This window comes from Myotis nattereri (genome assembly GCF_964212035.1).
Source record: "Myotis nattereri genome assembly, chromosome: 3".
NCBI lineage: Eukaryota > Metazoa > Chordata > Mammalia > Chiroptera > Vespertilionidae > Myotis > Myotis nattereri.
Genome location: NC_138077.1, coordinates 66,173,166 through 66,200,395, shown reverse-complemented (window position 1 = coordinate 66,200,395; position 27,230 = coordinate 66,173,166). Strand labels below are relative to the sequence as shown.

Genomic DNA, 27,230 nt, shown 5'->3' with positions numbered 1-27,230 from the left:
GCCATAGGAAAGAGATTCATAGGTGAAGTCCAGAAGGGTCCTGGGTGCAGGAAATTCTCTGCCCCTGTGGAGGTTAGGTGTGCCACCCTCCGAACACATGGTAATGTTCACCAGCCCAGGAGTTCTCCAAACCCTGTATTTTGGGAAATTTTATGGAAGCTTCATCAGGTGGGCATAATCAATCAGGGACTCAATCTCCTGCCCCCTCCTCTTCCTGCAGGACAGACAGGGAGCTGCAGGCTCCAACCTCCTAATCATGGCTTGGTTGGTCTTTCCGGTGACCAGCTCTCCTCCTGAAGCTATCCAGGCCCCCCCGCCTCCCCCCAAGAGTCTCCTTCTTAGAACCAAAGAGATTGCTCTCATCCAGGAAATTCCCAGGGATGTAGGAGGTCTGTCAAGAACCATGGTCAATGTTCAAATGTTAGAACAAAAGATGCTCCTAGTGCTCTTATCATTAGGAAATAATAAGGGTTTAGGAGCTCTGTGTGAGGAACTGGGAGCAGAAACCATATATATTTTTTAGAAATTTATTTCACAATGTCACTAACATACCATACAAAGGTAATCAGAGTCCATATGGGGCTCCCCGAAAGGAAGAAGAACACCCACTTATTTGGTAGGATGGGGCAATATGAGGGAAGACTTCCCACAAAAGGACTTTAGGGATGAGCATATCCCGAGGCCAGTCACTGGAGACAGGCCCTTTTCAGAAACAGCAGGTAATTGGACGTATGGGGTTGGCAGGCAAAGAAAGAGAAGAAGGCATCGATGAATAAGAGCCTTGGGGGATTCAAATCAGTGGGAAAAGGATGGACTTGTTAATAATGGTGTTGGTTTAACTGAAGGCCACATGAAAAAAGATAAAATTGAAATTATTTTTCATACTGCATAATACCATTTGTCTCTCCGACTAGGTCATGAGCTCCTCAAGGACAGTGTTAGAAAACCTTCAATCTGGTTCCATTTAACTTTTCCCTACAAAAAAAATGAAACCATAATATAGGCCTCAGTGAAGTGGTAAAAATCTCCCTCCAAAGAAGAGATTAAGACATTTGACTGTTGGCATTTACTCCAGCTTCTAACTCTCACTGCCAGTTTACAGGAAATACAGGAGATAAAGGAGTCTATTCAGTGACAGACACCACAGGGTACAATCAACAAGATCTAGAATGTGGTTACTTCAGATTTGTTCTGCTGCTTTGTGAGCAGCTTTCTTTAACAAATAAATGCCCCACCCTATTCCCCCCAGAAAAGGTCAGGGCACCTTTAGATTAAAAGAGACTTGAAGGGCAGACATAGTAACCAAATGCAATATGTGGGTCTTATTTGTACCCAGTTAAAAAAAACAACACCAAAAAAACAACTTTAAAAAGCAATTTTTTAAACTAATGAAGAAATTCAAACCCTGTGAGGATATTGGATAATTTCAAAGAAGTATTGATTTTATTAAAGTGCAATAATGGGAATATGTTTATGTTAAAAAGAGGAAGCTTTATATCTTAAAGATAACGATTGAATTATTTACAGATAAAATGGTCCAATCTTTGGTATTCACTTTAAAATAATCCAGTAAGGGTGTGAGGGGCAAATAGGGGTATAAATGAAACAAAATGGTATGTTTGTTAATAATTATTAAAGTTAGATGACAAGTAAATGAAGACTTATTATACTATTCTTATTACTTTAGGGTACATTTGAAAATTCCCAGAACCAATGAAGGCTTTTTCAGCAGGAGAATGCCAAGATGAAATTGGCATCTATGGAAGTGTAGCCCTGGGAATAAGACGGCTAGAGAGGGTGCTGTCGGGAGGCTCATAGTTCAAGGACTGAACTGCTCAATTGGGATGGAGGGGAGGGTCTGGACAGGACAGTATAAAAGGAAACCTGCAGAGTTGGAGAAGCTAAAGAAATGGGAATCGAGGATGACGCTCAGGTTTCAGGCTGCATGATGAGGCCATTCACCCAGCAAAGGAATTCAGAAGAGATTAAAGTTAAGGGTGAGGGAGTGATAGATCAATTCCTGACAGGTTGCATTTGAGGTGCCTGTGGACATCCAGAGTTTAGGAAAGAGGCCTGCACTGGAGATGGGTTTTGGCAATTACCAGCTACAGCACAATTTCCATGGAAACATGAAAAGTGTAGGCACAAGAAAATGCTCCCGTCATGTGCAAGCATTATCCAATTAATAAATTAATCTAGGGCTCTTTTAAGCACTAAAAGGGAAACCAAACTATAATCTAGGGCTCTTTTAACATGAAAAAATCAAAGTGGCTTAACCCAGGAGAAGAATATAAGAGAACCAAATAGTAGTATATGATATCCATGCTATTCTGTTTTTCTCAATTTCCACATTGAACTTGTGATAGAATGTCAAGGTTTAACTGTAGGATTTCCTTATTTTGCTTTATTTTCTCCAATAAAAGAGTTTTCAAGAAAACACTGTGGTTTTGATACATGGTAGGGGGGGCGGGAGGGAACCTCATGTGAAAGATCAAACTTTATCTTTTCTTTTTTACTTTGCCTTTCTTCTATTTTGCTCCTTCCGTGTTGTCTACGGTATTGTAAAAACTGAAGGAAAATGCCCAAACCATCTAGGTCTAGGGCCGTCCTTCAATTTCCTGTCTTTAAAACAGCCATGACGGTGTTAAATCCTTGGGTTGACGTGTATCCAGAAAGAGCCACAGAGCCCCTGATACAGAAAAGCAGTTTATGTCTGGGATTGATTTATGCCTTTGGAGCAGGACAAAGAGAAGAAAACCCAGCCCCTATGGTATCTGTTGCTGGGGAAGCTCAGGCCATCTGCCAGGCTCTAATAAAACAGGACAAAACAACATTTGGTTTGAAGCACAGAATGATTTTCCAAAGTGAAAATAAAGCTTGTCCGCAGTTGAGGCTCTTGTAAGTCTTTAAATATGTATATTCGTCTTTAGCATTTATATTCAAATAAAAAGTAAAGGACATCTTTTTCCTTTCTGGGCTTATACTCAAAATCTTGTGTTGACAACCCAGTTCTAACTCCTCAGCCTGCCATGGGAAGGCTCCATAATTTGGCTTCACCCAAGACCACTTAAATCAGAATTTTGAGGGGTTGGACCCAGGCATTAGTTGTTTAAAAAAGAAATTCACATTAGAACTGCAATCAAGGTTGAGACCCCTGTGGTTACAATGTGAGTGAGGGAAAGACAGCTGAGGCGTTTGGACTATCTATGGTCAGACGTAAATGTGAAACATTAATGTGCATCACCTCTCTCTGCCCCGCTCACAGGTCAGCGCCGTGCGGGTGCATGTGAACAGCTCTTCCGAGAACCTTGACTACCCGGTCCTGGTCGTGGTGCGTCAGCAGAAAGAGGTGCTGTCCTGGCAGGTTCCGCTGCTCTTCCAGGGACTGTAAGTGGGTCTTTTCCCAGACAACTTCACGACATCGCTTCCTTCCAATGGCCCAGATCTTAGTTGGTCTTTGCCCGAGTGAAATGAGAAATCTGACCTTTGGAATGTTGACATGTGATGCGTGCTCAGTGCAAACGCTAGTCATGGTACATACGCTACATGTTGAGCTCTGCTCAATAGCCATCCCCTTTGAAGTTCTCCTGAGAACTCTGCCCAGATTTGTAGCACCCCGAAGAACTTTTACCATTGTAATTCTATTCAGAATCAAATCAATGTTCTGTAGCTCTTGGTTGGTTCGCGGGTCATCCATTGAGGACAGGGGCAGGCCCAGAAGTCAACCTAAATGAGTGACACTTCTTCCATTCTTCAAAATGCCCACCGAGTCTGCAATCTTCATTCCATAAAATGTATTGAGCATGACTAGGTGATAGGTGCTGGAGATACAACAGTGGGGAAAAGATCCCAACAGAGTGTCTGCCCTCATGGAATTTATATTTTTACAGGGAAACTTCACAAGGCACTATAGGACTATAAGTGAAAACCCAGAAGGCATTCAGACATGGACATAGAGTATGAGTTAAAATGATTTTGAAGGCGGAGGAATTTGAGAATTAAAATACTGATTTGGACTCTGGGACTTTCTTTATGTTCCATGTAGCAAAAGCTTGAAGAAAAAAAAAAAATGGAGTTGCCTGATTGTTTTATCAGGACAGTTTCTCTTTTACAATGTGGTATTTTTCCTCTTTGAATTCGGAGGATGGTTTAGTGTAATGTAGTCACTGCCTAAGTGAGCAGGTCAGCACTGAACAGACTTCACAGCCCTGTTACTATGTCACAGAGCCCTACACCAAAAACACTGCTTCTGAAATCACTGTCAATGGGCCCAGTCTGACATTTAAAATATAAGGGCTTGAAAACAAATTCGGAGAGAAGTGAATCGCAATAAACTTCTTTCCCAGCTTGTTCATTGAGTCTCTCTCTCTCTCTCTCTCTCTCTCTCTCTCTCTCTCTCTCTCTCTCTCTCTCATTCTGGCTGATCTTTCCCTCCATTGACTGCTACAGATACCAGAGGACCTACAACTACCAGGAAGTGAGCCGCACCTTATGTCCATCAGAAGCAACCAATGAAACAGGACCGCTGCAGCAACTGATATTTGTAGATATAGCATCCATGGCACCCCTAGGCGCCCAGTACAAACTGCTGGTTACCAGGATCCAGCACTTCCAGCTACAGTAAGCAGGACTCCCTGGGGCCTTTCTCTGTTCACTCGTCTACTCTTCTTGCTCATGTGCCTGCTCAATCCAGCTTCCTTCCTTACAGATCAGCACTCCAGAAGGACATTTTCTACTGGGCACATTGTCTTAGCACCTTCTGACCTCTCCTGCTCACAGATGGGCAGCAGGGCCTTATGCAATAGGGAGGCAGTAGGAGGCTGGTGTAGAGAGGAAGGGTGGTTGACCTCCTAGGTGTCTGTTCTCAGGGACGGGTGAGGGCCCTGTCCTGTCTGCAGTCCAAGCAGGTGTCACTGGTGGCCGGGTATTTTGTATTACTCTCCTGGAGGAATTTTTGTTTTTGTTTTAAGAAAGACCTTAAATAATTTTCTTCTATCCTTATTTCTATTCAGTTTTCTCCTCCCAGGTTAGGAATGTGCATAGTTAGAAAATAATATGTTATGTGGCTTTGTTCTTTGTGCAAAAACTAATGACTACTAGTATTTCCTCCTTTTCCTTGCACTTTCATTCTTTGTGACAAAATCAGTTGTGATACAACAGCTCAAATTGTTCATATTAGAGATGGATTATAACAAATTTAGTTAATGATATTGTCCCCAAGGGATTTGTTCTAGCCCCAAGGTTACCCTTGTAAAACATTATATAAATCTGTGTGAAAATTTAAACAGAAAGGCTAAGCCTGTTCCTTAAGAAAGCCAGAGACTTCAGGGACTTTTCTGCACTATCCTACTCTAAGCTCAAGGCTTTGTAAGGGTTCAAATCATCTTTTCCCCTCTCAGTGTTACACACACACACACACATACACACACACACACACACACACACACACACACACTAGAGGCCTGGTGCATGAAATTTGTGCACTCTGGGGGGCGTCCCTCAGCCTGGCCTGCACCCTCTCGCAGTCCAGGAACCCTTGGGGGATGTCCGACTAATGGCTTAGGCCCGCTTCCTACAGGGAGCGGGCCTAAGCTGTCAGTTGGACATCCTTAGCACTCCTGCAGAGGCGGGAGAGGCTCCCGCCACCACTGCTGCCCTCGCCAGCCATGAGCCCAGCTTCTGGCTGAGTGGCACTCCCCCGGTGGGAGCACACTGACCACCAGGGGGCAGTCTTGAGTTGAGCGTCTGCCCCCAGTGGTCAGTTCATGTCACAACGACTGGTCGTTCTGCTGTTCGGTTGATTTGCATATTAGCCTTTTATTATATAGGAGATATATATATATATATATATATATATATATATATATATATATAACAGGCATTGGCAAGCTATGGCTCACAGGCTGGCCACTGGTTTTGTAAATAAAGCTTTATTAGAACACAGCCCTGCCCATTTATTTACATATTGTCTATGGCTGCTTTTATGCTATAATGACAAAGCTGAGTTGTGAGTAGTTGGGACAAAGACATTATGGCCTGCAAGCCTAGAATATTTACTCTCTGATCTTTTAAGAAAAGGTTTGCCAATTCCTGATATAAAAGAGCAGACACATGATTAACAAATTTGAATTAAACAATTCATTTAGAAAACTGCATTCCAAAATGATAGAATACCTAACCTTTTCAAGTACATGTGCAACATTTACTAAATTTTCCAGGTTCTAATACATATCTTAATTATTTCAAAGGACTGAAATCCTTTATATGGAATTGAAATAGAAGTAAACCACAAAATGGCAGAGAAAATCACAAATATTTGGAAATTAAGTATCTATGTCTAAATAACTTATGAGTCAAAGAATATATCATAATGAAAATTAGAAAATATTTTTAACAAATAATAATGAAAATATGACATATTTAAACTTCTGGGATGCAACTAATCACTGCTTGAGGAAAATGTATAGCTTCAAAAGTATATGTTAAAAAAAAAAGAATGGCTGAAAACCAGTGTGTTAATATCCATTTCACAAAATTGAAAAAAGAATGAAAATTAAACTCAAAGAAAATAAAAGGAAGTAATAAAATAAAAGCATGAAAAAATGAAATAGAAAACAAATCCACAATGGCCAAAATGAACCAAACCACAAGTCAATTATTTGAAATGACTAGTATTTTTTATACCTTTTTTAAAAATAAAAGTGACAAGCAAGCCCATTGAGGGGAAAAAATAGGCAAAAGATTTTAACAGATACTTCACCAAAGAAGCTATTCAAATTATCCCAAAACACAAACTCACTAGCTCTCAGCAATACAAATTAAAATAACAAGATTTCACTACAACTACAAAATTGCTATAATTTGAAAGGTTTGACAATGCAGTTCCACTCCTAGTAACATACCTAACTCCTAGATTTATGATTGTGGTATTCATTTAATAGAATACTACACAACAATTAAAATGAACAAACTATTGGTATACTTAACAACAGGGAAAACTCTCACAAACACAATGCTGAGATAAAGAAGCCAGACAAAAGGGATCCATACTGTGTGTCTCCTTTTACATAAAGTGTAAAAGCAGACAAAACTGTTTCGTAGTTTAGAAGTCGGGGGAGTAGTATCTTTAGCAAGGAAAGAGGAAGTGCGTGGTTATGTTTGCCTGGTGAGAGTCCATTCGGATATACGCTTATACTTTTCTATGTATGTTATACTTTAATAAAGTTTTTAAAATCCAGAATATTTAAGCACAGTATGTACTACTATTTGGCAGCTTGTTTTCTGATTAGAATTTTCTGTTCCATTATAAAGTGCTCCTTAAATTTTTTAAGTCAATTTATAGAGAAGTCTGATGCCAACCGAGGCACTAATAGGAATCAAATGTTTATATTGGTCTTCTCTACACCCCATGACAGTGCATATGCATAGAGACAGATGGACACATGGATGAATGAATGGTTAGAAGGAGGGAGAAATAGGCATGGCATTTTTCCAAGTCCTCCATTAATTTTGGCATAGGAAAAGACGACATGGTAATTCAAGAGCCAAGAACCACCCTTTCCCCCACCCCCCACCCCCAAAAAAGACAGAAGAAGATTTTCTGGTGGAAAAGGTCCACCCAGATCAATTAAATCAGAGTCTCCAGCAGAGAGGTGTGTGCATTAGTACATCGTTTCTTCGTTTCCTAGGTGATTCTAATGTGCAGCTGGAAGTGAGAACCAGTTTCTAATTACTGTGCTTATGTGGGATTGTTTTAATAATTAAGCCTATTAATGATGTTAAACAACATGAGAATTCATGGCTATACATTGGAAGGAGGTGAGAGCACATCATTTGGACAGAATGTGGTTCCAGCTTTCAGCCTGGCCTTTACTAACTGGTTTCTGTGCCTTTGACCTGTCACTGTCACCTGGTGGCAGTGTACTTAAATTCTAGGGTAAGGAGAGGGTAAGGGCAAATAGGACAATGAAAAGTTATTTGAATAGAGAAGAATAAAAATGATAAGAGCCTGAACATAGTATGGCAGCAATGACATCTTAAAGGGAAGACAAGGGGTCAAGTAAGATGCCTGGGGATAATGCACAAATTCAACAAATATATGTTGCAGAATAAAACTATATAGTCGACATGAGTACTTGCAGCCTTCGACCCTCAAGATCTATGTAGGGCTCTTGGGTCTTTGCTTTGAAAGAGAATTTTGAGTGAGATAGCCAGCTACCATGCTGTGAGAAGTAGATTTTTTTGTTTTTCTTCTTATATAAATTAACCCATTTATTATAGGCTCACAATGTTTCCAACTGTGGAGCTTCTATTGGTCTTTCAATTCCTTCAGTCTTCTGATGGCTGACTTTACTGTGATGGCAGAAGTGGTGTTGTAGGTCCAGCACCACCAGCGACTGTTTTCATGCAGGAACCACAGTGCCAGATCCCCATGGCTCGTCCTTCATCTTGGTTTTGCCACAGAAGGAGCAAGTGTACTTGGCATACTGGCTGATTTCAATTTTCTTCACCATTTTCCTGAGGGAAGCGCCATAACGGGTCCCATGTTTACCGACGACTCCAACCTTGGTGCGTTTAGCCATGTTGCCACGAACTGAAGAAGTAGATTTTTTGAGGAAATGGATGAGTGAAGAGGTTTTTTAGACCATTTTGCTCTATGTCATGTAATCAATTTTGATGTTTTGGGATAGACTACAGTAATGATTTACATTACTTTTCAAAGTTGTTGTTGAATGCTATGTCTGGCAAAAACAGTGCTTTGGGTGGGAGCAGGTGCATCCAGGTTACTTTACAGCAATAGAATTAGGACGACTTGGTGATTAATCTAATGAGAAGTAACTAAAAGGGAGGAATTCAAGATGACTCTAACAATGATGTTCAAAGTCTGGTGAGGTTTACTGACAAACAGACGTAGTGGGTCAGGATCAGGGAAATGAGAGAACATCCCATTTTGATCATGTGGAGCCCAGCAGGTGGTTAGTCTTCTGTGACTGGAGCTCAGAAGATAGCCCTGGACTTGGCTGGACATGGAGACTTGAGATATACTAGCATTTTAGTGGCTTTTGTGGCAACTGAACATATATGTGATTTTTTAATGTCAATTGAATATCCTACATAATAAAACCCTAATATGCAAATCTACCAAACAGCAGAACAACCAGTTGCTATGATGCACACTGGCCACTAGAGGGAAGACACTCAACGCAGGAGCTGCCCCCGGTGGTCAGTGCACTCCCACAGGGGTAGCGCTGCTCAGCCAGAAGCCCAGCTCACGGCTGGCGAGCACAGCGGCAGTGGCAGGAGCCTCTCCCGCCTCTGCAGCAGTGCTAAGGAACCCTTGGGGGATGTGCACCAAGGGGTCCCAGACTGTGAGAGGGCACAGGCCGGGCTGAGGGACAAATGTGCACAAATGTCATGCACTGGGCCTCTAGTATATATATTTGTGTGTATATACTGGTATATATGAAAATGTATGTGGCTAAGGAAAATGAGGAGATCAAAAACAGGCTTCTAGATAACACTCTCATTTAAGGAATTGTCTGAGAAAAAGGAACTATCAAAAGAAGCTGAGTAGGCACAGTCGAATGTGTGGAAGAAAACCCACAGAGCCCGAGGTGGGAAAGTTTCAAGACCAGGCGTGGTTGTCGGTGTCAAATGTCACGAGTAGTCACTAGGTTCAGCCGTTAGGAAGTGCCTGTCACCTTTAGCAAAGGCACCTTCAGGGAAATGGTGAGAAAGGGGGCTTGATATGTTTTAAGGTAGAAAAGGATCCTGATAGCAGTGGGAAGAGGATAGAATGAATGAAAGATGCTAGCAAAACACTCTCAAAAAGCTGGTTTGTGAAGGAGAGGGAGGATATAGAATAACATCAAAGAAGGGAAATACAAGGAAAAGGAAGGGTTATTGTTGGGTTGTTTTTGTTTGTTATTTATTTTGAAAATGGTTGAGACTAGAATATATTTATAAACCAAAGGGTAGAAAGGCAAATAAAAGTGGATTTTGTAGAAGCAAAGTCCCAGAGAAGGGAAAGAAGTATAGGATTTAGCGCATATGTGCAAAGTCTATACTTACACTAGAGCGATGGGGTGGAGGGTTACAGTGGACTGGAGCATCGGTAGGGGAGGGTTGGGTAAGCAAAGGGAGTTCCTGACAGATGGCAGTAAGCAGATAAGAGGAAGTGATATTCTCAAGTCCATAGTACAGTGAATAATAGGGTATAATTTCCTTCTACAACAAAGCAGGGGTTTAGAACGCCTTCTCTGACCTGTGAAAGGGGCTTGCTATCATAAAGTAGATAATATGCCCTGACTCTCACAGTCCTCTCTGGTACTCACCTCAAAAACCACTTAGCTTTTGTCCTTACTTCTCTCTCACTTACCCTTTCTTCCCATCCCCCTTTCCCTTTTCTTCTGTGTGATTACTCCCCTGTATATATTTCTCTTATCTTCCCCATGAGCCTCCCTCTTCTTCTTCTGTCTTATCTGCATGCTCATCTCTCTTGATTCCATCTGTCCCTTTTCTCTTCCCCCTCTTCCTCAAACTAGCCAAAACAAAGGAACTAAGTCAGTTTTCAGTTTTTCTTATATTTATTGAATAATCATTTATTTCCTGGGTTTAAAACAAATAAGACGGAGTTTTTATACTTCTCTTTCTAAAATTAAAGGTGCACTTGAGTAGGCAACTGACTTTGTTCTGTTGGGTAATGACCCTTGATAAAAACAAACCTCCCCCCGCCCCCCGCCCCCCCCCCCCCGTCATAGCCTATGGGGAAGGAAGCAGAACTTTCCATGTGTAATAGACGCGATGTTTGTTTTACACACACTGTTGACTCCATGAGAAAGGGAGCACTTAAATGTGACAATCTTAACGAAAACAATGTGTGTTAACTGTTTGTGTGTGTTGTACTGGTAAAGAAAAAATAAATAACAAGAAAAAAAACTCAGAAAATTCAGATCAATACTCATACATTCCATTACAACTGGAATTCAAGTGATAGGGAAGAATATAAAAACGTATTTCTGGCCAGAGGAATCTGGCTCCTTCTGGATATTTCATGATGTGTGTTGCTAGCCAAGAAAATCAGTGTCCTTTTTGTTCCCCTGACCTGGCAATGAACAGAATGGTTGCCCTGGTAACAGCAGATGGCACTCCCCACACGAAGAGGGCGCTACCTGGCACACACAGCACTGTGGGTTCTCACTCCGGCCGGCCATGGCATCTCAGGAGCACATACACAACTGGACTTGACACTGACTTGTGGCTCTTTAGGTGACTTAAGGCCACAAGCTCTCAACTGTACTTCAGCAGAATCAATCCTCAACACTGAAGGTTATTTCTGTTGAGGGTGGATATGTAAAAATTGCATCCATTGTTGAATTCTGAGCCCAGTCTGTCAACAGCCTAAATTGCTGGTCATTTAGAAATAGTGCTCAAATTTTATGACTTTTAAACAACACCTCCAATTATAAATTTCTTAAATGTTTTGGCATGCCCTTTCTAAAGGAATCTTTAACACAATTGTTTAAAACTATTTAATTTTTATAAAAGGAAAATTAGGAGTGGACAGAAAGACTATTTAGAGAGCACCAGGCTATGAATCTGGGGAGGGACCTCAGGAGAAGTTCAGGTTAAAATTCCCAGAAGTTCAGGTTCAGATTCCCAGAAATGCAAGCCACATTGGAGGGTTGGGGGCATGCCACTCCCCAGGTGCGGACACTGAGAGTGTGGTGTGGGTTTGTATGAGTGATCTTCACGGCTAAAGATGAGGCAAAACCCACCACGAATAAAAGGCTAAAGCAAAACTGTAATCGAGGACCAAACTTGTCTTTGTGTTTTCCAGCCTCTTGGACTGTTTCACATACGTTCATTCCAGACAGCACTCTGTGCCACAAACGTGTGCTATCTGCACGCTCCCCAGCCTCTCCTTTCCTCTGCGCTGGACCATTGTTGTCTTTCACAGAAGAATGAAAGAACCTAATCCAATAATTCACAGTAAATTATCACCTGGAGAGAAAATAACTCCATTATATTATTTTGGTGCTATTTGCTGCCGGGAGCCAGTCCATGCTTGCTGTTTCAAGGGACCTGGCATATATGGCATACTGTTCTTAATATGTTTGCTCACCTTCTTGGCACTATGTGTTTTAACCAAGGTCTCTGAGAAAGGTTGTTTCCCCAGGTAGGGATTTTCCCCTGAAGTTAGGGAGGGAATAAAACCTCTTAACTAAGTGCCAGGCGGGTAATTAATCACTTTAACTATGAACAATCATGCTTAAGCTACATAATCTTTACTCCCTGGAATGGAGATAAGAAACGCCCTAACCTTTGAAATAGAGATTGATAGGATTGGAATCAACTGGTATAAATACAGATGTAAGAAGACAGAACGAAGAGAGACAGAAATTGGCACAGAACCTACACAGAACGTTCTCTAGAGACAGAAGAACTTCGCTGGAGAGAACATGGCAAAAGATCCTGGACAGAAACTGGCCTCAGAACCTAGAGACAGAACCTAGCGAGAGAACATGGCAAAAGATCCTGGACTGAACCTGACTACAGAAATTGGCAAGAGAACCTGACTAGAACCTGGTGACTGAACCTGGCTGGAGAACCTGGACACAGAACCTGGCTGGAGATCCAGACCAGAACTTGGCTGGAGATCCTGGCTAGAGATCCTGGCTAGGCTGCTGATCAACTGAACGCTGTCTCCGTGTCATTCCTTCTTCGCCGACGCCGTCCACACCTTTGGGGACCCCTGGACCCGCTGGGGTTGGACCCTGGCTATTTGCTATTTACTGTCATAGACAATTTCGCCTTTGGGATAACTCAAGATTTTATAATCAACTAGAGGCCCAGTGCATGGATTCGTGCACTGGTGGGGTCTCTCAGCCTCACCTGCAGGGATCGGGCCAAAACCAGGTCTCTGACATCCCCCAAGGAGTCCGGATTGTAAGAGGATGGTTCTCAGGTGCCGCACCCCAGAATCAAGCTTCCTTCTCTCTGGTTCTGGGTGCATCACCTGAGAACCGCAGTTGCCAAATCACCACAGCTTGGCAGCTTCTGCATTGAGCATCTGTTCCCCGGTGGTCAGTGAGCATCATAGCTACCGGTCAGGCAGTCAAACAGTTGGATGGTTGTTTAGGCTTTTATATAGATAGATAGTAAAAGAGATCCTGAAGGCAGTGCCTAACCCAAAGAGGACAAAATCTTGGAGGAGAATTTCAGCTGGTGTGGCAGACAATTGGGGAAATACTTGTGGGCAGGGAGAGTATACCCCTATTCCTAGGGACTGTCCAATGGCGATTATCTATTCACCACATTTTTTACAAAAATGATCTTTTCCCATGGTTACATCAAAATTATTTTGAGGTGTTATCTTCATTGTTGAAAAGAACCTCCCATCTTCTTTTCCTCTTTTAGCTCACTTCTAACACCTAAACCCTGTGCTTGATTTTAAAATCTTAAGAGAATCCAAAGGCAAACGTAAACAAAGTACATACTTGTATAGGTATGACTTCATGGGTATTTAAAGGCATAAAATTGACTCCTTCCCCAATTTGGTCTTTCCTGAGAGTTGAAGTTAGCAAATTTCCATGCAGTTTACTTTCTAAGTTTGATGAGAACAGACTTCCCTTCACAAAGGATAAGGCTTTCCTTGCATCTGGTTTAAGATGGCTTTCTTTTAAATAAATAACTTTTGCTTGCTAATTTATTATGCTTTCCTCTCATTTTCCCTTCTCCCACTTACATTTCTCAGGACAAATGTTGCCTTTCACTTCACTGCCAGCCCCTCTCAACCTCAGGTAAGTGAAGGGTGTCAAGGTTATGATTCTATTAGTGTTACCCATAGTGTTACTATGGTAATAGGTGGAGTCAGCAAGTGGTATTCTCCTTCATATTTCACAGCTTAAGATGTATTTGTATTTTTGGAATGTTATTCATGTCACTAGAACTTTGGACACAACATTTAATCTTATCACCTGAATTGATGTGAAATGGGAGGCATGATATTTGTAGATATTCCTTGGCTCAATTTTCATTTAGCAGGTCTACTATGTGCCTACTATGTACCAAGCAGTGTTAAACTGTACTTGGTGGTGGGAAGAGCAGGATGAAAAAGGGAAAGATGCAACTTCTACCCTCATGGACCTTTTATAATCAGGATGGGGGTGAGGGACAGAGAAGTAGAAGGCCAACACTAAATGGATACACAAATGCTTAATTCACCTGGAGATACAATAAAATAAAACAGATTTTAATTTCTACAGTGTTGTGGATGAATAAATTAGTTTCTCCTACGCAAAGAGAGAACAGGGATGCTGAAAAAATTATAATAAAATTAGATATTTGTGTTGTGCTCTCCATTAAACTATAATTATATATAGAATAAATACATGAAAATTTTCATTATTTAAACTGCTTTTCTGGTGACACTTCTGGCTACCTTTCTTTTTTTTTCTTTCATAGATTCTGAAGAAGTAAAGTTTAGGCAATAGTTTAAAACAGATTTATTGAATGTGCTGATATTTATTGTAAATCTTCTGCAGGCTGTAATACAGTTTTAGTCACAAGTGGATACTTAATTTTTGTCTTGTATGTACTAAAACTAGGATTAACACAGTAAATGGACTCTATTGTAAATCTGTTACAACCACTGTGATGATAAATATTTAGCAACTAATTTTCAGAGGGAGGAAAAAAACCCTGATTTGTAAAATTTGCCCATTTCTATGGCATAAATACCTTCATCATGATGAACTTCAAGATGCCAAGGTGATGTCATTGAACACAGAGTTGGGGAGAGATGTGTACAATCAGCTCCACAAATCCATATGAGCTGACTCCCACACATTTCTGGATAAATTTCTCAGCCTCCACAGTGCCTACCTACTGCCACCCAGTGATGGAAGAGGACTACAGGCTCGCAAACCACTGCCCTCAACATTTATTGGCTAGTTAATTCAAGAAATATTTGAAAGCACTAGTTAATAGGTGCTATGGGAGATAGCTAGAAAGGGAGGTAAAACCTTGCAGAACGAGTATAGTCTAATAGTTCTGTTCAGAGTTATAGTAAATATGATACAGTGAATGCTGTAATGCACTTTCAGTTTGTGGACTGAAAATCAGTGATGATTATATATTACGGCTTCATTTTCTTTTAAAAGGGTGTGTAAATACTAAAGCCTAAGTAGTTTGTCTATAAACCCCAAACTAGAATAAAATGTACTTAGAACAAACTGATAAAACAAAATAGAAACTCTTCAAGATCTATAAGAGACTCATTTGTTATTAATTGTTCCCATTTTGGCCTGAATTTTATATCCTCTCCCACTGTAGAAAAGATTTTCCATTCCTATAAACTCACCCAAACTATTGTGCATTCTCAGACAACCTTCATCATCACTGTCTGCCTCTATTCTTGTAGACAGACGCAGGTTACAGAATCTGGGCAGGTAATCAGGCTCCAAGAGTATGATTTTTTGGCCTAAATTCCAGTCATGGCTTTGGGTACTTGTTATTTGCTTATTTCTGATAAAAAGTAGGTTATCACCCTAACTGGTTTGGCTCAGTGGACAGAGCATTGGCCTGAGGACTGAAGGGTCCCAGGTTTGATTCCAGTCATGGGCACATGCCAGGGTTGTGGGCTGGATCGCCAGTAGGGGCCGTGCAAGAAGCAGCCAATCAATGATTCTCTCTCATCATTGATGTTTCTATCTCTCTCCCTCTCCCTTCCTCTTTGAAATCAATAAAAATATATATTTTTTAAAAGTAGGCTATCAAGGCAAGGGTCAAAAATGTAATATTAAGGTTTCTGTAGTTGTCTACTGCTTGCACAAAACCAACCCTATAATATGCATGTACGCTGAGTGGCCAGATTATTATGATCATCCCATCAGTACTTCATTGACACTTGTAATAATACTGAATATTGAAAACTTCCTAAGCAAATACTCTCAAAGTTTTATTATTATTATTATTATTATTATTATTTGCATAACTAATTCACTTCATTGTACTGATGGGGTGGTGATAATAATCTGGCCACTCAGTGTATATGTTGCTCATTATTGCTAAAAGTAATCGTAATGATGCTCTTGAGTTACAAAGGTTGGTTTCCCTAAGAACCAAGAACACCTCTTGGTAATTCTAGAGGATTCACCTTTGGAAGAGCCCTGTATTATATGAATTTGAATCAAGCTCCAAAATGAAAATGCAAAATGAGGTGGGTTCTTAGGAGTATTGCCATCTATTACAAGGTGTGAACAGATTTCCAAATAGCAGTGTTAATGACAGTCCGTAATCTTGAGAAGGCCTTGGATTATTGAAAAACATTCTATTCTTAGAACTGCCTCAAACAGATTGTCAAACTGCAGTGGGAAGGCCGAGGAGGGTTGGGGGACAGGAGGTAGGGGGGTAAGAGATCAACCAAAGGACTTGTATGCATGCATATAAGCATAACCAATGGACATAAGACACTGGGGGATAGGGGAGGCTAGGGGACTGTCTAGGGCGGCGGGGGGGGGGGGGGGGGGGGAATGGACACATATGTAATACCCTTTGTATTACTTTAAGCAATAAAAAAAAAAAGAAAAACATTCTATTCTTATTGCTCTGGTTTTCAGAATAACGTTAGTAAAGAGGATGTTGCTATGCAAAATTAAGTTTTGACATATTTTGCCTTGCCTTTAAAGTGATAGATTTACTAGAGTCCTAAAATATGGGCTTGTTTTGGTTGGCCCCCTCAAAACCTTAAGCACGTATTTTATGTCAATTTTCTCAACCAGTTACCATAGTTATAATTACTGGGCAGAGTCCCCTTTCTTCATTATTAGTAACATCTTTAAAAGTTAGAGTTAATAATTTTTTTCAGGGGATTTATAATCTAATTAGGTAAACAGTATTACCTCTTTCTATTATGTTTCCTGATTCTGATGATATGTCAGAATCTAAATACTTTTAGAGACATCTTAGCCTGCTCCAAATTGAGAACATATATTGTCTTTGAATCTAAATGTCCTCCCACTTTATTCCAGACAGAGAAATGAATTATTTAGCAAAAAAACTAGGAGAAGGGTGGATTTATTGCTAATTCTTGCTGGTAGAAAGCTGGTTACGATTCTTGAAAAACAGGCTTACCTGCTTTACAAGATGGAGCCTCATATTTCAAAATGAACATATGGAAGTAAATATTGCCTCATATTACATCTCACATATCCCTAATTCAAAGGTTGAGAGATCTTATTTAAAAAAAAAAAAGTTTTATTGCTTTGAGAGGAAGGGAGAGGGATAGAGAGATAGCAACATCTGTGAGAAACATTGATCAGCTGCCTCCTGCACACCTTCTACTGGGGATCGAGCCACAACCCAGGCATGTGCCCTGACCGGCAATATTGTATGAAATGCCTACTTTTTTTTTACTCACTGATATAGTCCTAATCTCTGGCACAGAGTCCCAAAGACAGAAGTTGCTCAATACTTGTGAGATGAATGGCTGACTGAATTCATAGAGGTTTACTGAGATGTGCATCTAAACTTTGTGCTTAATATTAGAGAAAATGGTCCTACTCATGTGAAAATAGTTTGAGTTCATGACTGTAAACATTTCTTAAGGTTAACAAATATTTTTCTTATTCTCAGTATTTTCTATACAAATTTCCTGAAGATGTGGACTCGGTTATCATTAAAGTTGTATCTAAAGTGGCTTATCCATGTTCTGTTGTCTCCGTCCAGAATATCATGGTGAGTCTTAATAACTTGCCAACTTTCCAGTGTGGAGCATTATATTGTCTCAGGATAAATGAGAGAGAAAGGTGGAGGATATGTCTGTGTATCTCCTGCAAAACTGCTAAATACTAAGAACAGTATCTCGGGCAGTCCGTGTATGCAGACATTGGTTTGGAGCAACAGAAAATAGTTGACTCCTCACCAAAATAAACAAAGGGAAAAAAGGAGGCAGGGAAGGAGGGATGATCATGACAAAGTACAAGGAAGACGAAGTTGTGGACTACAGGAGAAAAAATAGAAGCCTACCACTTGGTCTAAGTTTTTAAAATGACAAAAACTGTATGATTTCACCCACATATGGAATAGAAAACAAAAAAAATAACAACTAATCAAACAAAAACAAATTCATAGGTACAGACAATGGAATGGGAAGCGGGTAGGGAAAAGAGTGAATTGGGTAAAGGGGGTCAAACATATGCTAAGGAAAGAACTAGACTTTTGATGGTGAGCATGCAATAGAGTATACGATAGAGTTTATAATGTTGTACACCTAAGATTTATACAATGTTATTAACCACTGTTACCTCAATAAATGTAATTTAAAAATTTTTATTGTAACATTAGGCCCTTTCTATCAGGTGTTAATTTAAAAAGTGAAAAAGTATTAGAAACCTTAGGACAACTTTTCAGTTCTCTTCCATATAAAGAGACCTAGACTTCAGAGGACAAGCACCAAGTTTTAGGGAACTGTCTCATGACTGTTCTGGGGGAAAACTTTTATGGTTTATGGCTTAGTAAGGAACTCCACTCTGTGTGCATAGTATGTGAAGCATAACATGATATGATGTCAGTGATGATTTCCTTTTTACCCTTCATGTACATTACAGTGCCCAGTGTATGATCTTGACCACAATGTGGAATTTAATGGTGTCTATCAGTCCATGACCAAGAAAGCTGCCATCACACTACAGGTGAGATGTCACTTCTGTGGTCACTATTATTGATGACAGTGTGTCAGTTTACCTACTGGAGCAGCATTCAAAGGGAATGCCATTCACTGTGTGCCTTGGATCTCTTCCATTTCCAATTGGTTTTAAAAAAAAGATTGAGCCCGGCCGGCATGGCTCAGTGGTTGAACACTGACCTATGAACCAGGAGTCACGGTTTGATTCCAGGTCAGGGCACATTCCCAGGTTGCGGGCTTGATTCCCAGTGTGGAATGTTCAGGAGGCAGCCAATCAATGATTCTCTCTTTCTCTCTCTCTCTCTCTCTCTCTCTACCCCCCCCCCTTCCTCTCTGATGTTGATGGTTGACCTGGATCAACCCATGATTTTTTGCGTTTGGGATTCTCAAAACAAATCCACTTTTCCCCTCTGAAATCAATAAAAATATATTTTAAAAAGAAAGGAAGAAAGATTGACATGCAAGAAATCAAAGCTTGGGTGATCCCGGACAATGCTACTGCCAGATGCCCCATGCCCCCTAAGGAATCTTGGGAACCCATAATGCAATGGGACATATATATCTGACAGGCTGCCTAGAAAGGTAAAGGCAGAATATTTCAATCTACTCAATGGGTGATGCAAATTTAGGGTAAGGTTATCTCATCCATTGAGAGCAATTAAATGTAGAAGAAGAAGAATTTGTATCAATAATAGTAAGAAAAAGAGGACTTAAAAAAAAAAAAGAGGACTTCAGCTGGGCAGAATGGACAGCCTTAAGGAATATGGGGTGATAGAGGGATAAAGGAAGACAAATATTTGGTGACAGAAGATGATCTGACTTTGGGTGGTAGACACACAATGCAATATACAGATCATGTATCATATAAATGTACACTTAAAACCTATGTGGCCCTATTAACCAATGTCAACCCAAGAAATTTAATATTAAAAACATTTAAAGGAATATGGACCGTATTTGTGCAGCAGTTTGCCTTTTTGACATTTGTAATTAAATTTTTATTTCAATGGTAATTGTATGTTTGGCAATAAATTGTTACTTCTCTTTTGGCCCATGATTCTGTCTTTAGCCATTTTCTCAGAGATACCAGAAATTTTGGGATGTTAAGAGAAAACAGAGTTGTAGAGATAGAATGGACCTTAAAAGGTCATCTTCCCAACCATGCTCCATTCATGGATAAGGAAACTGGTACAAAAAGAAGCGAACTTAAAGAAAGTCAAAGCCAGGACTAACTCGAGTCTCCTGGCTTACCTTTGCCTCCCTAAACTAAACTATTTATTTAACTGCTGACCATATGACTTTTAGGAAAGTCATTTATCATTAGACTAGAGGCCCGGTGCATGATATTTATGCACTGGGTGGAGGTGTGGGGGGCACTGTCTCTCAGCCCGGCCTGCACCCTCTCACAGTCTGGGACCCCTCGGGAGATGTCTGCCTGCCAACTTAGGCCTGATGCCCCCCAGGGTTGGGGCCTAAGCCAGCAGTCTGACATCCCTCTCGCAGTCCGAGGCTCTCGCAGTCCAGGACCCCTCTCTCCTTACCACCCACCTGCAGTGGAGGCAGGAGAGGCTCCTGCCACCACCATTGCGCTAGCCAGCTGTGAGCCTGGCTTCTGGCTGAGCAGCACTCCCCCTGTGGAAGCACACTGACCACCAGAGGGTAGCTCCTGCGTTAAGCGTCTGCCCACTGGTGGTCAGTGCACACCATAGCGGCTGGTCATTCCACCATTCAGTCAATTTTCATATTACACTTTTATTATATAAGATTTTAAAATAATAAAAATCTAATATAGTTAATTTTAAAATAAAGGTCATTAATTTTTAAAAAATATTTAAATATGAATTATTAAACATAGGCTATTGGCATTATTTATATGGTGCCTATCTTTCTTATCATAAGAACATATCATAAGATTGTTATGTCTTATGCAGAAGAAGGATTTTCCAGGTGAGCAGTTCTTCGTGGTGTTTGTGATAAAGCCTGAAGATTATGCTTGCGGAGGATCTTTCTTCATCCAGGGTAAGAGAGAGTGATGAGTATACTTGGCTACTTGTAAAAACCTGACCCAGGGGAATGGAAGGGAAGTCAAAAGCTCACTTTGGCCCTATATAACCATTTCTAGTTCCCAGTAAGTGAGGGCCATCAGCCATGACTCGAGAAGGCAGCTGAGAGATACTTGAGAATAAAATAAAGGTAAGAAAACGATAAATCTAAAAGTATTAGTGATACTACAAAAGGTCACTAGGTATATTTCAAGATCTTAGCTTTCTCAGACCACATGAAGTTGGCTCTTCACTCAGCAAATATTTGCTACTAGAAAGTATTGGTTTGTATAGAGCAGACCAAGGTCCATTTTCTAAGATTGGTTTGGTAGCCAAGAGTAGTGGAGCCACTCGTATTATTCAGTAGTGATCATTTCCATAAGGATGTGCAAGGAAAATTGAGTTCTCAATTTTGGTTGCAAAAATTATACCTTGCAAGATAGCAAAGTGGGACAATGACAATGACAGAGGTTGTGTGAGCTCTGAGGCATAATGCAAATGGTTATCCAGTTACTGAGGAACTACTTTGGGAATAGAATAGGTTGTTGGAAAACACACGTCCCCAGCAGCTGATGTGATATGTGATCAACACAGAGAGATGTTTATTGTTGAGTGTAACATGGTTCCCTTGGTATTTAGGTGAAATTTCTGTTCCCATATTCTTTAATCTCTTAATTACATCGCTTTATAGAGTTCTGCTAATGTACAATGTTCTTTGTTAAACTACATACTCTTTGGTGACTATTTAAGGAAAAACAAGTTCTCACTGGCTAGAAAATACAAGCCAAAATACACCATGACTTCCTATTTTCGTAGCTGTTTTCTTCATATGTCTGTGGCATGTTGAGCCACGTGGGTGTCAAATAAAGGGTCAAGCCTTCTTCATTGAGCAGGGAGGCTGAAGTCTCATTTGCCTCAATTAGTGCTATCAACTGCATCCAATTTGAACGTTTAACCAGAAGGTATATTAGATGATGTGAAGGTTTGGGAGTTAGGTTTTCCTATAGTTCAGTGGTTCTCAACCTTGGCTGCACATTAGAATCACTTGGGAATCCTTTTAAAATCCTGATTTCTGGGCCTCATCCTCCGGAAATTCTGTTTCTTTGTTATGGGGTGGGGCCACAACATTAGTAACAAAGAAACAGAATTTCCAGAGGATGAGGCCCAGAAATCAGGATTTTAAAAAGATTCCCAGGTGATTCTAATGTGCAGCCAAGATTGAGAACCACTGCTCTAGTTCTTGCTAAAAGAAAATTCAGCAACCAGAGTTAATTTTGGGCCATTTTTGAACAACTGTTCAGATTCGAGGTGAAGAGCCTAATATCTGATCCATTTTTCCTTGTTCTTTTTTTTTTTTCACCAGAAAAGAAGAACCAGACCTGGAATCTACAACGAACAAAGAACCTTAAAGTGACCATTGTTCCTTCCATTAAAGGTCAGAATTGGCTCTAGGGTTCAGTGGACAGATTCCTATGTCAGGCAGTCGATCATATAATGCAATGCTAACGTCAACCTTCCAGAGAAACATTATAAGAAAACTAACGTTTACCTTAGAGATAGAAGAGAGAATCAGAGCATTTTGTTAAATCCCTTCTAAAAGGAAAGGGAACTCATTATGAAGCTGTACACAGGCAGCCGTTTGTGGAGAATGTCTGGGTGACCTTCAGTAGCTTTGCTGCTTTAACTGGAGGCATCTCAGGACTTAAGCATGAGTGTGACAGGCCTTTGAATCTGTCTGTCCCACGCATGGTCTCCTCTTTCCTCCTGACTAACGCTGTTTCTCTTTCCTCAGAATCCGTTTTTGTGAAATCCATTCTTCTCAGCTTCCTCATCTTCTTCTCCTTCTATTTGGGATGCCTGCTGATTGCGTTCGTTCATTATATCCGGTAGGTCAAGAGTTTCAAGAAATGTTAATCCCGTTGCCAGTCTCTGCTTAGTAATTGGAGCATTAGGCTTTAGAACCATATTGACTCAACCCCTAATTGTGTGACCTTGGGCAAGTTACTTAACTTTTCTGTATTTCAGTTTCCTCATCTGTAAAATGAGATAATAATTTACTTCATAGAATAATAAAACTGCAGGTTTACGTCAATGTTCTGAATGGAATAAGTGCTGGTAAAATGTTAGTTATTTTAGCAGGAGTAATTTTAGCAGGAATTAGTTATTAATAGCAGGAGTAATATACTTTGATACTACATTCTTACTGTGGTAGCATCAATTTTCCAGGAAAATGTCCCTTAAGAGAGAGAAAAAAGGGAGATAATTAGGCTATAACCTGACCAAGGAAATGCCCTTTCTGAGAGTTTGGAGCTCCCAGTAAAATGAGCTTGTCTCTCCTTGCCTCCTCAGCAGGCCTGAACCTTGAGAATTCCATAGTTGCGGTCTCTGTGAAACAACTACGAAAGCATGGCAGGAGGTTTATATTAAACAAATGTTCTCTCTCCTCTCGAACTTGTAAAGAAAACAAAGCCAGCATAGAGTTTTCAGATTATTGGGCAAGCTCCCATCTGTAAAAAAAACCTCATGGCTCAGACAGTGATACAATCATCTCAGTGATCCAGGCCTATCTCTGACTCAAAAATACTGCTTTTTGTGACCTTTATGAAGGTTTTCAGTTAATAAACTGATGTCAAAAACCCTGGGATTATCACTGGTCATATCTGGAACCATCTCAGCACCAAAACAATTAAGGAGAATAATTAATTATAAATCATTGCAAAAAATAGAAATTCATGAATCCATAATTGATAAAGAAAGGAAGGGAGGAACAACCTAGATACCTGCAGATATACATCCAATGAAGTCAACATAGTTACTAAAACTGGTACACATTAGGGAAAGGAGTTACTAACAAATACTGACAGTGTTAAGGAGGACACCTGCCTACAGCACAACACCAAAAGCTGACATAAATATGGAGAGAGTGCTGGAATTAGAAAATCATTGTTTTGCATAGATCAGGTTAAGAATCATCAATGGGTACTAAAACTAGGAGAAAAATCTGATGAGGATCAAGATATTTTCATGGTCTTTAAGTGTATTCCCACTAACTGCTTAGTAGTTGTAAGGGGGGAAATAGTAACCACACAGTGAAGAAATCAGACAGTAATTGGCTGGGTGATCAAAAGTATTATGACTGAGGAAAAGATAAACATCATGTGCCCCCAGATGTGGCACTCTGAGAAGGACACAACATCACTTATATAGTGTTCCAACCAGAGATGCATATTTTGAATATAACCATAAGGAAAAATTAAACTAAAAATGACAGTCATTTTATTAAAATTTGTCATAAAAGACAAAGAAAGGCTATGAAAATGTTCCAGGTTGAAGAAAATTAAGGAGATATGACAACTAAAGACAATACCTGATCTCAGACTGGATCTATTACTAGAAGAAAAATAAGCTATAAAGGACATTATTAGGTCAATTGATAAAATTTTAATACAGACAGTAGATTAGATAAGAGTCTAATATTAATGTTAAATTTGCTGAATTTGACAACTATACTGTGGTTATATAAGAGAATATCTTTATTCTATTTAAGCCTAAAAGTTCATGATATGTAATTTACTTTCAAATGGTTCTGAAAAAATGAGTGTGTGTATATATATATAAATATATCAATTTGTACATATAGACAGAAAGAGACAACTGATAAAGCAAATGGAGTAATATACTAACGGTAAGTGAATCTAGGTAAATGGTATGTGACTGTTATATTCTTATAAGAAGGTCTCCATAAATTTGAAGTTATTTTCAAATAAAAAGTTAAAAGCGAAGATTCCAGTCTACAGGCAAATATTATACCTAAAAGCACATACATTAATTATCAGCTCAATTAATTTATCAGATTACAATCATTAACATTTAACAAGTACCTGCTCTGTGCCAAACTCTCTAAGCAGATGATCTTGTCTAATGATCCACAGCAATGGGTACTAGTATTATCACCATTTGATCGTGAAGGAAATTGAGGCATAGAGAGATGAAGCAATTTGACCAAGAATTCACAGCCAGTAAATGTTTGAAACCAGACAGCCGGACTCTAGAGCCTTAGCTCTTAAGCAGCCTGGTCAAAATGGGTCTAGAGTGGTCAGGGCATGTGAGGGAGGGCAGCCCCAGAATGGATTCACTTGGGAAAAAGGCCCAAAAGGCTTCTAGTTTTGACTCAGATGAGCTTCAATGTCATGGAATAAGAGGTTCGGCTCTTCTGCTTCTCTTAGGAAGACTGTCTCTACTCTTGATGTTTTAGACGTGAGGAGATGGGATTTCACCTCTTTAGTTAGTTAACATGTATAGTCAACACACCGACAAAAAATTAAGTTAATAGCTGGATATCAATCTCTCTACAGTTGTTATTCAACCTAGTGAAGTGAGCACAGTTTTTCAAAGTTGTGCTATAAGGCTCTGTTGAAACCTCGAGCTGCCAGATTACTTTGCTACAGTCAATGCATGAGCAGAGATTCTTTCCAAATATAGACAAACTGAAAATAGAAATCTGAAGACGTAAGAACTAGTTGGCATTCTAAATAGGGGAATAGACTGAGGGAAATGCTAATACAACTCTTCCATCATTGAACTAAGCAGAAATAACAAAGTTTTCTACAAAACCCAATTAAACTAGTTCTGGAGCATAAAGCCATTTGCTCAGTGAGTCCCCTGCCCCCCCGCCCCCCCCCCCATTATTAATACATGTGGGAGTTTCAGTACCTGCTATGAGATTAGGATGGAAACACTGGTTAGAGATATGTCCCCGCCCTCAAAGTGTTTTTATGCTATATTCTCTTGAACACATGACTAAACACCATTTTCCTCCCTTTCTCCAGACCCAATCTATTCAGTATTTTTGGAGCCCACACAATGAATGTGCAGGTCCTGGCCCAAGCACTGCATACCTATTCTCTTGTTTGTTCCTCTCAACCACGCTGCCAGACATTGAGTTCAAACTGCTCAATTCTGGGTGCTTGTCCTTCTCTGGATACTTGTATTAGTTATCTATTGCCACAATAATGCTGCGTAAAAATCAACCATAAAAACTTCAGTGGCATACATCAATAAATACTGAAGTTTACTCAAGTAAACTGGTCAGCTGGACTGGGCTGGGATCTCAGCTGGATGTGGTCATAGAAGGCAACCAGCTGGCAGGCCGTCTAGGAGCTGGCTCTTCTGGACTGCCCTCAGCAGTGCTGTGCCTCCCACGCTCCCACAGACTAGCCCTGGCTTATTGTATCTCCAGGAGAGATAACAGAAGAGTGTAAGGCCTCCTTAAGACGAGGCTGAGAAATGGTATTACTTCCCCCTCATTCTGTGAGTCAAAACAAGTCATGAGGCCAGTCCAGATTTAAGACGTGAAGCTACAGACTCCACTTTAGATTGAAGGAGCTGGATACAAGATGAGGTGTAGCCATTTTCAATGTCTAGCATAGTTCTCATTTACCATTTTTGCCTTTTCTCACTGGATACTGCATGCCTCACTCGGGCTTTGTAAATCATTGAACTCCTCTAATGAAAAATTTTATCAGCTCCGAAACCTAGGGCAAGTGTGGGTAAAGCCTGTTAATACAAACACACAATCCAAACACATCATCTTTAATGAGGCCAAATATGTAATTGTTTGCCAGTTAATATCACTAAAATTGTTTTTAAAGGGGACTTCAATAGAGCCTTATTTGCCAGCTAAACAGGCCAAAATTGTAACTGCTCTCCTTAATGATATGCCTTTTTCATTCAACAAGTATTTAGTTATCATTTCCTCTGTGGCAGGGCCTGTCCTAGAGGTGAAAGATACAGTGATGACCAAGACAAGCTAGAGTCCTGCTCTAATAGAACTTACATGGTACCGGGAAAAACATATAAGCAAGGAAGCAGTTATAAAACAATTTCAGCTAGAGAGAGAAGAATAAAGATTCTGGAGTGATAGAGAATGATTGGATTGGGGAAGCTACTTTAGATTTAATTAATTCAGCAAGGAAGACCTCTCAGAACCAAGACAGAATAGCAGAAAGGAGCCAGCGATGGGAGAATCTGGGGAGAGAGTGGCCCAGGCAGAGAACAAGAGCAAAAGCCCTGAGGCAGGGATGAATTTGCTGTATCTAGAGAAAAAAGAGATATGAAGAGGAGTTCCTCCACCAAATTACCAGGATCAGGAGTGTGCCACTTCTGGAGTCCCCGTCTGGAAGAAAACAAGAGCAGATAGCAAAGTACAGGTGCATCTAGCCCCAACTTTCCTCCTCCTCCACTCCAGCCTCATATTCAAAAGGGAGGCTCACTTGGAGGAAGAGGGTAATTCACATTTAAATTTTTGGTAGACATTCTCAAATGGTATACATAGGTTTCATATAATAGCTATTGAGATATAATTCACAGAACATAAAGTTCACCCTTTTACAGTATACAATTCAGTGGTTTTTAGTGTATTCACAGTTGCACAACCACCACCACTATCTAATTTTCATCACCTCCAAAAAGAAGCCCTGCGTTGACTGATATTATAAGAT

At 40.2% G+C, this 27,230-nt stretch overlaps 1 protein-coding gene and 1 pseudogene across 2 annotated transcripts in view; one reads left to right on the top strand and one right to left on the bottom strand.

The window, feature by feature from the left end:
* SIDT1 (SID1 transmembrane family member 1) overlaps nucleotides 1-27,230 on the top strand; it is a gene marked incomplete at its 5' end in the record, with an annotated part of 93,661 nt that overhangs the window by 29,074 nt on the left and 37,357 nt on the right. The window contains 8 exons of the mRNA XM_081088469.1: nucleotides 3,266-3,387; nucleotides 4,450-4,620; nucleotides 13,757-13,802; nucleotides 17,638-17,739; nucleotides 18,612-18,695; nucleotides 20,620-20,707; nucleotides 22,094-22,165; nucleotides 22,523-22,616. Of these exons, the coding sequence (XP_080944595.1) occupies nucleotides 3,266-3,387; nucleotides 4,450-4,620; nucleotides 13,757-13,802; nucleotides 17,638-17,739; nucleotides 18,612-18,695; nucleotides 20,620-20,707; nucleotides 22,094-22,165; nucleotides 22,523-22,616 (779 nt within the window). The remainder of the gene's footprint in view (nucleotides 1-3,265; nucleotides 3,388-4,449; nucleotides 4,621-13,756; nucleotides 13,803-17,637; nucleotides 17,740-18,611; nucleotides 18,696-20,619; nucleotides 20,708-22,093; nucleotides 22,166-22,522; nucleotides 22,617-27,230) is intronic.
* Nucleotides 8,309-8,582, bottom strand: LOC308517043 (large ribosomal subunit protein eL43-like; annotated as a pseudogene). The gene has a single exon. The product of its transcript is annotated as a large ribosomal subunit protein eL43-like (transcript).